Source organism: Myotis brandtii, unplaced genomic scaffold (assembly GCF_000412655.1).
Source record: "Myotis brandtii unplaced genomic scaffold, ASM41265v1 scaffold250, whole genome shotgun sequence".
Lineage (NCBI taxonomy): Eukaryota > Metazoa > Chordata > Mammalia > Chiroptera > Vespertilionidae > Myotis > Myotis brandtii.
In genome coordinates, this window is record NW_005359478.1 from 3,472,461 (window position 1) to 3,485,342 (window position 12,882).

The following is a 12,882-nucleotide window of genomic DNA, read 5'->3' on the forward strand; positions in this document are numbered from 1 at the left end:
TATTCATTTCAACCGGGCCGGATCCGGCCCGTGGGCCGTAGTTGTTTGCCCACTGGACTAGACAGTAGTTTACATTTATTTTGAGTTAGAATGGTTGTGGAATATTTGTTTATAATTTTGAATCTATGTTAGGAACAGAATTATTATTATTATTATTATTATTTTTTACCCTCTGGGGATGTGCCCGCAACCAAGTTACATGCCCTTGACCGGAATTGAACCCGGGACCCTTGAGTCCGCAGGCCGACGCTCTATCCACTGAGCCAAACCGGTCAGGGCAGAATTATTTTTTATACTGAGTATGAGTCACACATATTCATTGTAGAAAATATGAAACATACAGAAAAAAAACAGAAGACACCTATGGATCTGAAATGGTTAAGATTTTAATAGAGAATATTCTCATCCCATTTCTGTACATTCCTGCCAGATTACCTATTATTCTTTGTATGTACATGTTTACATATAATAAAATTGGGATACTATTTTGAGACCTTTATGCTTAATTTTAAAGCACTGTAAACGTTTAAAAAATATATTTTTATTGATTTCAGAGAGGAAGGGAAAGAGAGAGATAGAAACATCAATGATGAAAGAGAATCATTGATTGGCTGCCTCCTGCATGAGACCACAACCCAGGCATGCTCCTGGACGGGGAATTGAACTGTGACCTCCTCAAGCACTGAGCCACACTGACTGGGCCAGTTCTGTAAACATTTTTTATGGTTTTTAAATAACCTCTGAAGAATCATTTACAGATCCTGTTCAGTAAAGGTACCCACATCCATTAATTGGTCAATTGCTGGACATTTTTTTCCCTTTTTTTGTTATTATTTCACTTAATATTTTCTCTACACAGATTATGGCATTTGAAACTGTACACCGCTTTCTGTTGGTTGTGCTTACATATGTCCCCATTTGGAAAGAGCAGTGATCTTTGTTGGCTGACATGATTAATATTCCTACAAAATGTGTTACTATTTTGCTTTATAGAAATTCTGAAAACCATTGTACAAATGTTTTTACCTCATATGAACCATCTGACATTGGAACAGACTGTCTTTTCTCAAGTGCTGCCAAAGGTACAGTACTATTAATCAATACTCAGGATACAAAACAAAGCCTGTTAAAATCTAACCTCTGTTTTAGAGCATTCTTAATTGTGGCTTTTTAAAGAATATATCAAACATATTTGTCATACAGATAAAGTAGTAAAAAATAGATCTCATGTGAGAATATGGTGGTGGGGAATGCCTGGCTTGAGGGCCGCATAAGGCCTTCAAAATCATTTTGTTTGGCCCTGTCAGGGCATTAGGGGTGAGTTAATTAAATGTTTTGGCCAAATATAGCAGGCTAATTTTTAAGTTGATAATTTTGTATGGCCCGAGAATGATGTTATAAATATCCAAATGGCCCTTGGCAGAAAAAAGCTTCCCCACCCTGTGTTAGAGTAGGCAATTAAAAACTATTTTCAGGTAATATGGATCCTTTACTAACTGAATTTAAATTATTTGTAGTTAGTTTTAAATGCTCTTGTATTTTAATGCTATTAAATGAAAATTTGGCGCCAAAATGAAATATATTTACGATAACTTATTCTCTTATTGGAATGGAGTTCTTCTAAGTTTAGCTTTGAGGCAGATAACCATCAGAATTCCTTTTACTCATATTCACTTGGTTATTCTGTATCTAAAAAGCTTTTTAGGATTTGTTCTTGACCAGCAGGAAAGGTCAGCTGCTGTTAGGATTTGTTCTTGACCAGCAGGAAGGGTCAGCTGCTGTGTATGTGAAAACAGGATGAGCATCAATAGGCCTGTGGGAAGCAGTGGGAAACTATCCTCTTTAATTACCTGGTCTTGTTGCCGGTGTGCTTATTCCTGCAATGGTAGGTCATTTAAATAGTTTAGAAAGATCTTAGTATTAAGATCTTAAGGTGGCTAACTTTTCACAGACAAAATACTTAGTTCTGAGGTCACATACTATGCCTCTAACCCAGGAACTGTATTTTGAGTTGGTTGAAAAGGGAAACTGGTTAGAATACAAGTGAATAGGAGATTCAGCACAAATTCATTACTCTATCAGGAATTATCCTTATAAATGCCCATATGAATGTTGATTGGTTAAGACCATCATCTTTTATTATGAAAAGAGTAGCACTTATGTTTGTGACGTCACCAAAAAATGAACTATGAATTATTTTTTAATTGTTATTAGATTCAAACCACAGAAATGGAAAATACGTCAATTTCTGTCTGAAGTCTTTCTTTTTTTAAGTGACTGTACTGTAAAATTACTATATATATTATACAGGATGGGGCAAAAGTAGTTTTACAGTTGTCCATATGGAAAACAGTACAATAATAAATAATACAAGAATAAATGCTGTTTCACATGCAATTGTAAACCTACTTTTGCCCCTCCCTGTATATATAACATATATATTCTGAACTTAATTAGGTGCAATTGTTAAGCTAGAGAATATCCCAAGGGTGTTACTGATGCAAAAATAAATCTCATTTTTTAAAAGATAGCTTTCCTTTTCTAGTGATTTCTGTTTATAGTAATAACATGCTTTGTTTTTACAGACTGTGAAATTATTTGATGATATGATGTATGAGTTAACCAGTCAAGCCAGAGAGCTAACAAGCCAAAACTTAGAAATCCAGACCACGCTAAGGAATATTTTACAGGTACGTCAAATTTATTAGAAAAGGGGAGACAGGGAGCTCAAAGAGTATGAGATTTTTGTACTGACATGAGTTAGCCTTGTATGCTTTATGTGATGGCCCAGTACTGGAATTATGTCTATAGAATTAAAGATATGAATACAGAAACATAAATTCTGAAAATTTTCGTGCTGAATAAACATCTAAACTCTTAAAGAAAGACAAGTACTTGAGATAGCATGCCTTACCTGTAATTTCAAAGCATATGGGTTAGGATTCCAACTTTTTTTTTTAACCAATGGTTAGCTAAATGTTCCAGTATTTGTAATTCTGATAGACTGAAGTTCTATGAATGGAGGTACAGAGTGTCCATTTTGTTCACTGCTCTACCCTAGCACTCAGTCTGATAGTTCTTAGATACACAAAAAATATATTCTGAATTAAATGTCTTTCCTTATTCCCAGACAATGGTGCAGGTTTTAGGAGCTCTTACAGGATGTGTTCAGCATGTCTGTGCCACACAGGAGTCCATCATTCTAGAAAATATTCAGAGTCTCCCCTCCTCAGTCCTACATGTAATCAGAAGTACCTTTGTACATTGTAAGGTGAGTAAATGGGCCCAGGTACACTTTCAGTGGCCTAGAATCCATGGGCAAAAGGGCTGAGTACAAGAAACCGGAAACACCAATCAGAAAGGATATATGCACCTCTATGTTCATAGCAACACAATGGAATACTATGTCGCTATAAAAAAGAAGGAACTTTTACTATTTGCAACAACGTGGATGGAACTGGAGAGCATTATGCTAAGCGAAATAAGCCAGTTGGAGAAAGTTAACTATCACATGATCTCACTCATGTGGGATATAATAATCAACATAATTTGATGAACAAGAATAGATCGATCTAGAGACAAATGGAAGGGGAGAGGGGGTTAGAGAGCAACCAAAGAACTTGTATGCATGCATATTAGCATAAACAATGAACACAGATACTGGGGTGGTGGGGGCTTGCCTGGGGTGGGAATGGCTGGAGTGGGGGGGTCAATTGAGGAAAAAGGAGAAATATGTAAAACTTTAGACTAAAAAAAAAAAGGGCTGAGTACAGTAGTATCTATACTAATAAAAGGGAAATATGCTAATTAGACCAGACATCTTCCGGACGTCCTTCTGGACAAAGCCACGGTGGCAGAGGTAGAGGCGGTTAGGGGCGATCAGGCCGGCAGGGGAGAGCAGTTAGGGGGCGATCAGGCTGGCAGGGGGTAGCAATTAGGGGGCGATCAGGCCGGCAGGGGAGGGCAGTTAGGGGTTGATCAGGCTGGCAGGGGAGGGCAGTTAGGGGTGATCAGGCTGGCGGGGGAGGGCAGTTAGGGGTGATAATGCTGGCAGGCAGAGGTGGTTAGGGACGATCAGGCCAGCAGGGGAGCAGTTAGGGGCATCAGGTTGGCAAGCAGAGGTGGTTAGGGGTGATCAGGCAGGCAGGCAGGTAAGCAGTTAAGAGCCAGCGGTCCTGGATTGCGAGAGGGATGTCTGACTGCCGGTTTAGGCCCTATACCAGCAGTCGGACATATCCCAAGGGTTCCTGGATTGGAGTGAGTGCAGGCCAGTTCTGTTATGGCGTTGGGGATGAATTCCTTAATGATGAGGTGTCGTGAAAGGACATTAACCCTTGTTAGTTCATCTCGGTATTCCCGAGGCAGCTTTTAAGTATAAAAGCTGGCCTATGATTTGTGCATCCCAGGAAGTTTTGATACTGCTATTTGTTGGGTGAATGAAAAGTGTTAGTTAATTAAAGCTTCTCTTTGGTGCTAGGGTTCTACATTGTCATGCACTTGACCTACTGTTATTTATCTCCCTTTTAGTTCTGTATTTGCAGGGTCTTGGAAGTCATATCATTTGATACTTGCTTGCATCTCTTGCATGAAGTACACTGTATTTAATGGATGTTCACTAAACATTTGTTTAATGAGTGAATATGTGATTCGGTGAAAAGCATTAATGATGACCTCTGCTAGTATGAGTGAAAGTAAATTTGGCTTTTGAGCTTTTTCTGATTTGCCTCTTCTCTCATTTTTATTTATTTGAGCAGAATAGTGAATCTGTCTATTCTGGGCGCTTACACCTCGTTTCAGACCTTCTCCAGGCTCTTTTCAAGGAGGCCTATTCTCTTCAGAAGCAGCTAATGGAACTGCTGGATATGGTCTGCATGGACCCTGGAGTTGATGAGAACGATGACATTTTGAATATGGTACTTGGTGAGTGAAGAAACTTATTACCCAATATATGATGTGAACCGACTGGACACTGTATATCAGTTAAATTATTGAACCTACCATTGTTTTAATGATTCATGATATCTTACATGAAAAAAATCCTACCAGATAAATTTTTAATCTTTTAAATTTTAGAATTTAAAACTGAGATTTGATGCCTTAACATTAGATTTATATATTCAGTTAATGTTCATAGGTAATTTCCCCACAGTGATTAATAAAAAAAAGGTATGCAACTTTATACCCTCTGAAGTAGTTCAGATTCAAAGACAGTGGCTTTAAAGAGTTTTTAAACTATAACTCATAGTATGAAATGTAGTTTGCATTCCTTTTCAGAGCACATATAATTATATATATGGGTATGTTTGTTAGTGTGTATATGTGCATCACATTTATTATACATGAAATAAAATCCATATTACATGTGATATATTTTGTTATATTTTGTTTAATTTTTAAAGGATTGACTTCACTCACTAATAAGTTATGACCCAGAGTTTGGAAAGCAATACCCTAATGAGTAAAGGCAAATATTGTATTCATCAGTTCAGTCTGAAGATACTAACTTGGTTTTGTGCAGCATATTAGGTAATTTTTATTCCATAACAAACCACTCCAAAATCATTGGATTAAAATAAAAAACCACTGTTTTATTTATTCATGATTCTGTGAGTCAGCAGTTTAGGCTGGGCTCAGTTGAGATAGCTTTCTCTGTTCCACTTGGCAGGAGTGGCTCACTTGTGTGTGTGGTCAGTGACCTCACTCACATCTGGCTATTGGAAAAGGCAGAAGTACTGAGCCAGCCATGTGTAGCGTATCATCCAGCAGGCTAGCCGGGCTCTGAGCTGATGTGGTCTGAGGGTTTCCAAGAGCAGCAAAAGAGGGCAACCCCCAGTACATAAGAACTTTTCAAGTCTGCTTGTCTTACACTTACTGGTCTGTTGGCCAAAGAGGTCTGTAAGCCCAGAGTCTGTGTGGAAGGGGATTGCCCAAGAGTGTGGACACACAAAGGGAAGTTATTGTGGCCATTTTTATAAATAATCTGCCACAGACAGAGTAGGGGCCTTATATGAGAACTGTGCAAATTAGTTCTAATTCTTTCTTGTTAGGTTTTCTTTCCTTAGGTTCATTTTGTCATTTTAGAATAGAAATATACATATAGAATATTTCAGTTATAACAGGGTACAACTTTATTCCATTAAACATTTTAGTTTTCTTTAGGTCATGGGTAGGTATAAACTTCAAAAGTTAATTTTCCCTAATTTCTAACAACCTTAAAAATGTGACACTTATCCTATCTAATAAAAGGGTAATATGCAAATTGACCCTAACAGCATAACAACCAGAACAACCACTCGACCAGTTACTATGAGGCACACTGACCACCTCTCGGTCCCTTTCCCTGGTCGGCAGGCTCCCATCGCCCAATGGCTAATGGGGAACTGGAGGTGGGTGGCGGTGGACGCAGGCGGTGCTAGGCCAAGGCCCCTGCCCCACCAGTTGCCCTACACACAGAGGGCGACCTGCAGTGGAGGCGGGGCTGGCAAGCAGCCGGAAACGGCTGATGTCTCCCCCAGCCGGCAGGCTCCAATGGCCCGATGGCGAACGGGAACTGGGGGTTGGTGGTGGCGGGGGGTGGGGCCGGCTTCCTGCAGCCAGGGAAGATGGCCCTGATCACAGGCTAGGCCTAGGGACCGTACCCGCGCACGAATTTCATGCACCGGGCCTCTTGTTTTCAGTAATTATTTTGACACAATTTTTGCAAACTGCATTACCTATTTTAACAAATGTCAAATTGTTCAGTAGATAATTTTAAATGTAGACGATACTCATGACATTTGAATGTTTTAAGAGTTCTGTTATTTTTCTTTGTAGTTATTCATTCATTGTTGGACATCTGCTCTGTTATTTCCAGTATGGACCATGCATTTCATGCAAATACTTGGAAATTTATAATTAAGTAAGTTATTTTGTTTTTATTTTTTGTAATTTTCCATATCTTAAATCTTATTATTCATAGCAGATTGCATTTAAAAGAGTTCCTGTAGGTGTATATAATGTTCACTGACTCTGCTGTCTGGTAATCCAGATAATCCTACATATAGCTCCCAAACCAAATTGGACTTTACCCTGCTGCCTCTACAATTAAAAAAAAAAATTCTTCCCAGTTAGCTAGTAATTCTGAAATAATGGACCATGGTCAGACTAAACCTTAACCACTTGCCTGCTGTTACTATTGTTTAATAGACTATTAAGTATCCTATTTTCAGGCTGAGATAAATTAGTAATTATAATTAGAGTTGAATATATAATCCCTTCATTATAGGCTTTTGAGTTGTTCAACTTGAATTCCATTTATAAAGTGATTTTTAAGTAGAGCATTACAAAGGGTTATAGGGAGAGTGCCCACAGTGTTCATCAGTTTCTTAGGTGCCGGATGAGATACAGTTGAGATGTAAAAATGGTTAAGAACCTCTACTTTACACACATGTGTAATACTTGGTATTAAAGGACATTGTAGTGCTTTCAGGTCTTAGGTGCTTTTGTACCACCAGGTCATTAACTTACCAATTAACAGCAGAGGTCAGAAGTGTCAGCTCAGAGCCATGCTGTATTTTGCTTGAGTCTATTATGAAATAACTTACTCCTCCTGGACATTTGGGCAATTTGGTTAACTTCTCTGAACCTTAGTTTGCTTATCTGACAATAGGAGTAGTAACAGTGGCACTTTTTTGGTGGGTGTAACGGAGTTGAGTTTATAAGGGTGAAATGGTTAGAATGGGTGCATGGCACATAGTGCTCAATGAATTAGCTGTATCATCATCATCACCATTATCAAATAACTTCCACTCTTAACCCCTTCCAATTCACTTTCTACCCAGAATTCAGACTGATCTCTTACAAATGTAATCAGATCACTCCCCATTTTACTAAGAGTAACTACCTAATCCTCTCTGGGCTCTGCCTTCTTCACCAGCCCGTCTCTGCTGCTCTCTCTCTCTGCTCTTAGTTCCTCAAACGTACTGGACTCTCCTGTCCTGGAACCTTGTCATGGCTTCTTCCTCTGCTGGGATGCTCCTCCTTGTTCTCTACACCTTGCTAACCCCTGCTTATTTTTCATTTCTCATCTTAGGTACTATGTCTTCATGGTAGCATTCTTTGATTTGCTCACCCTAAGAAGTTAGAATAGACCTCTCTGTAGTAGCACACTGGCCTTTTCCTTCTTCACAGTGATCACAGCCATAGTTAATTATTAATGGTCTCCCTCGGGCTGGCTCACACGCTCTGTGTAGACAGGGCAGAGGTTGTGTCTTTATTCACCTTTGTATCCCCAGAGCCCAGCAGAGTGACTGGCACAGAGTAAGACTTCAATTAATATTTTACATGGAGAAATAAAATACGTAGTAACTTAAATTGACATAACTGCTTAATAGATAAAGTTGGCACATCTTAATTATGTCATGTCTCATATGTGTGCATTGATTTTTTACATATTCCTTCATCATATTTTCATGGTCCTAAGTTACTCATGGGGACTGCTCTTTTTACTCATTTAGGCAGAGCCTTAAGCACCAGTCCGTTATAAAGAGTCAGCTGAGACACAAAGAAATCATCACCAGCTTGTGTGAAGACATTCTGTGCTCCTTCCAGTCTTGTTTACAGTTAGCAGAGCAGATGGCCCAGTCAAGGGCACAGGTACGTATGCTCCCACAGCACTTAGATGGTGGCTCTTACTTCCTTTGGCAGTTACTGAATCGAGTTTGAATCTATGGATCGCTTTACTTCTGAGGGTTTTAATTTGTTTCATTTGTGTTTGTTTATTTTTCAGTTTATTAGGTGAAATTATAGCTCATAATCACTTTTCACCCAGAACATTGCATTAGGCTCCTGTCTGCTCTCATTCTTCTCTACTTTACTTACTTATTGGTTGGTCATTCTCCTCACCATTCTTTCATTCTTTTGTACCCTAAAACAAAAGTCTAATTCTTTAGTCCTATATTTATTTAAGATAGCCTTGAAAGAGCCACACCTAGCCTTTTCTTCACCAATCCCATGCAGCCTGCAGTAAGGCAGTATACAACTCGTGTGTGTGTGTGTGTGTGTGTGTATGTGTGTGTTTTATTTTTTTAAAAATATATTTTATTGATTTTTTACAGAGAGGAAGGGAGAGAGATAGAGAGTTAGAAACATCGATGAGAGAGAAACATTGATCAGCTGCCTCCTGCACATCTCCCACTGGGGATGTGCCCGCAACCCAGGTACATGCCCTTGACCGGAATCGAACCTGGGACCTTTCAGTCCGCAGGCTGACGCTCTATCCACTGAGCCAAACCGGTTTTGGCGTGTGTGTGTGTTTTAAAATTGATAGAAGCTTGAATTTATTTTTATTTCAAAAGTTGTAGTGTTGAATTGGTATCCCATTTATGAACCATTATATTCTAAAAATTTGCTCACCCTAAGCTTACTGGTAATTGTAGTTCCTTTTCCTATGACAATGTTATACCTAGTGCCTTTTATTCTCAGATTAGCCCTTTAAATTTTATTTAACCCATAAAGCCCTAAATTAAAGGATTAATAGTACTCAGGGCCTAACAGTTACATATTTCAATGGAAAAATGAATTAAATATTTCTTCCTAGAGTAACAGGAACATGCTCCTCTAGCTGTAGCACTACAAGCTGTCATAGGGGATTCTTTGTACCTATTCTCTTCCCTGCCAAGTACCTATGGGGAAGGAAGTATAAGGATTCATCTAGTCCCTAAATACTGGTAGCAACTGCTGGGGCAGGGATGATCTGGGAAGACAGATGCTAGCAGACGATGGAAGTGTGGAAAGGAGTTCTGGAGTTGCTAAGGAGGTGAGAGGTAGCTTAGGAAGGGACTGACCTTTTCCCTCATCTCTTCTTTTCCTCTTTTTATTTTTTTACATTTAAATATTTTTTTAAATTGATTTCAGAGAGGAAGGGAGAGGGAGAGAGAGATTGAAACATCAATGATGAGAGAGAATCACTGATTGGCTCTCTACTGCACGTCCCCAACTGGGGACCAAGCCTGCAACCCGGACATGTACCCTTGACTGGAATTGAACCCGGGACCCTTCAGTCTGCAGGCTGATGCTCTATCCACTGAGCCAAGCTGGCTAGGGCTCTTTTTTTTCCTCTTATCCCCCCCCCCCGCCCCCCCCCTTACATCTCTTCTTTCTTTTCCCTTTTATTTATTCCACCCCCACTTCATTCGTGTACACTTTCTGGTTTCCCCTAACCTTATTGAATGATAGGCATTTGGTTGGGCGTCCTGTGTCATGGTATGAAGGTTCACTGCCACCTCTATCACGTACATCTGTATCCTCAGCCCCAACCTCCTCTTTACCCAGTTTCTTTTGCTTATCCTGACACCACAGCACCCACAGCTAGTGCTTGGAGAGTAAGGTTAGATGGAGGCTCCTGGACAGGAGTGAAACATGGAAAGCCCATGCAACAGGATAGTCTATAGTGGAAGAGAAAAGAGAAGAACAGAGGGTGCCTGGCCAGGTGGCTGTTTGTACTAAATTATACAAGTTCAGCTCATATCAACTGTCTGCAGGTGAAAATCAGGGAATTTAAATTGTAAATTCTCCTAATGTCCACGCATATTTTCATGTTTTTCCTTATTTGTGAACATTTGGGGTTGATATTGACTATCCCTACACTATCCATTGGCTGAAATGGAGCTTTGCCATGGTCTGTAGAGTTTCTGTGTTCTTTACTCTAAATTCTGATCAGCGGCACCCTCTTGTGTTCACTATTGATATTTATTCAAGAATCAAACTATTAAAGTTTTCCAGGTAGTGTTTTAAAAAATGTCTAGCTAAAAACACTAGAGTTAATTTGTTGTGTGCTATTAATGGAGGGATTATTGATGTATCAGTCCCTGTATTTGTTTCCTAGGCTGCAGTAGCAAATTACCACAAACTAGGTGGCTTAAATAAAAATAACTTTTATTCTCTCTCAGTTCTAGAGGATGGAAGTCTGAAATGTGTCAGCAGGGCCTTGTTCTCTCAAAGGCATGGGCAGAGTGTGCTCTGTGCCTGTCACTTAGCTTCTGGTGTGGCTGGCGTTCTGTGTAACACTGATCTCTGCCTCCACATGGTGGTGTCTTTGTGTGTCTTCACATCTTTATAGAGGACCCAGTCAACTGGATTAAGGGCACATCCTATTCCTGTATCACCTCATCTTAACTAATTACATCTGCAATGACCGTATTTCCAAATAAAATTATATTCTCTGTTAGGACTTCAGCATATCATTTTGGGGGACGTTGTTCATTCCATAATAGCCGCTAAAATTGACAAGATACTCATTCTCTATTAAGACTTGAATTCATTTTCAAAATGAGAATATTGTATTAGACTTTTTAGCATAGACTTTTCAGAAAAAATGGTCTCATTTACAAGTTAAGCTAATTCCATATTCTATTCTTATTTATATGCTTTCTTATTTTCTTTTTTGAAACAGGATACTGCTGACAACAGGTTATTTCAGAAAATACTCAAATTGTGTCGTTTCCTTGCCAACTCTCTTCTACACTACACTAAGGTAAGGCTTATTTTTTAAAATAAATTATAAGGTAGCATATTTTTATCATTCCTGTCAAGAGCAATCTTTTGAAGTTTGTTTTGTCAAGAGTAGATTTTTTGGGTTTTTGTTTGTTTAGTATTGTTAATTGTAAAATATTGAGTATCTGTGAAATTATTTAAGTGGCTACCATCATTGTTCTTCAATTATCTGAACAATTATTTAATATAAACATGAATAAAATTATTTCTGTAATCTCAAGTCAATTTTCAGAAAATCTGTCTTCAAATATGGCTTATATATTATTTCTATCATATTTCTAAATTAGGTTTTTAGAGTTTAAATGTTCATATCTTTAAAACTGTATAATAATTTTAAGAAGACCTGCATATTTGGGAGTCATCAGGAGAGCAGTGATAGTTGAAGATATGTGGATAGAATAGAGTAGTCGTCCAAGGAGATTATTTATTTGGAGAGATGAGCAGGGAGTGCTTATGGCAGCCAGTTAAAGAAATATCATTAGTAGTAGATATTAGTGATTAAAAAAAACAGAGATTAGAGATAAAACATAGTGATTAGACATTTATGTAACTTATGAAGTGATCACCCTGGTAAGTCTAGCCCCCATCTGCTGCCATACTAGTTATACTTTGCTAGTATGTTATACTTTGTATCCCCAAGACGACTTTTATAAGTGCCAGTCGCCAACTTCGCTCCCATCTGACAATCAAAATGTTCTTGGTATCTATGAGTTTCTTTCTATTTTGTATGTTCTTTTATTTTATTTTTATTCCATATATAAGTGAATGCATATGGTATTTGTCTTTTTCTGACTCATTTTACTTAGCATAATACCCTCAGTCATCCATGTTGTAACAAATGGCAAGATCTCATTCATTTTTGTGGCTGAGCAATAGTGCGTTGTATATATGCATCATAGTTTTTTATGCATTCGTATATTGATGGATACTTAGACTGCTTCCATATTTTGGCTATTGTAAATAGTGCTTCAATGAACATGGGTGCTATGTCTTTTTGAATTCATGTATTGGGTTTCTTTGGATAAATATCCAGCTGTAGAATTGCTGGGTCAACTGGTAGTTCTATTTGTAATTTTTTGTGGGACTGCCATACTATTTTCCATACTGGCTTCATCAGTTTATAATTCTAACAGTGCACAAGGTTTCCCTTTTCTACATGTTCTTGCCAACGCTTGTTTGTTGATTTATTGATGATAGCCATTTTAATTTGCATTTCCCTGATGATTAGTGATGTTATTTTTTCATATGTCTGTTGGTCATCTGTACTCTTGGGATTTGAAATGTCTATTCAGGTTCTCTCCTGTTAGGGGGTGTGGGACCTGCCTGATGCACCTCTGCCCCTCCTACCAA

At 38.5% G+C, this 12,882-nt stretch overlaps 1 protein-coding gene across 2 annotated transcripts in view; it reads left to right on the plus strand.

The window, feature by feature from the left end:
• The window catches only part of LOC102254783 (chromosome unknown open reading frame, human C1orf112), a 36,536-nt gene that overhangs the window by 749 nt on the left and 22,905 nt on the right, over positions 1–12,882 (plus strand). Inside the window, exons 2-8 of one of the 2 annotated variants that reach the window (XM_005867636.2) lie at positions 994–1,082; positions 2,586–2,690; positions 3,131–3,271; positions 4,755–4,920; positions 6,814–6,898; positions 8,496–8,634; positions 11,432–11,512. In XM_005867636.2, the coding sequence (XP_005867698.2) occupies positions 994–1,082; positions 2,586–2,690; positions 3,131–3,271; positions 4,755–4,920; positions 6,814–6,898; positions 8,496–8,634; positions 11,432–11,512 (806 nt within the window). Of the gene's footprint in view, positions 1–993; positions 1,083–2,585; positions 2,691–3,130; positions 3,272–4,754; positions 4,921–6,813; positions 6,899–8,495; positions 8,635–11,431; positions 11,513–12,882 lie in introns of those variants that run through there. The other variant, XM_014540871.1, reaches the window with a different exon arrangement.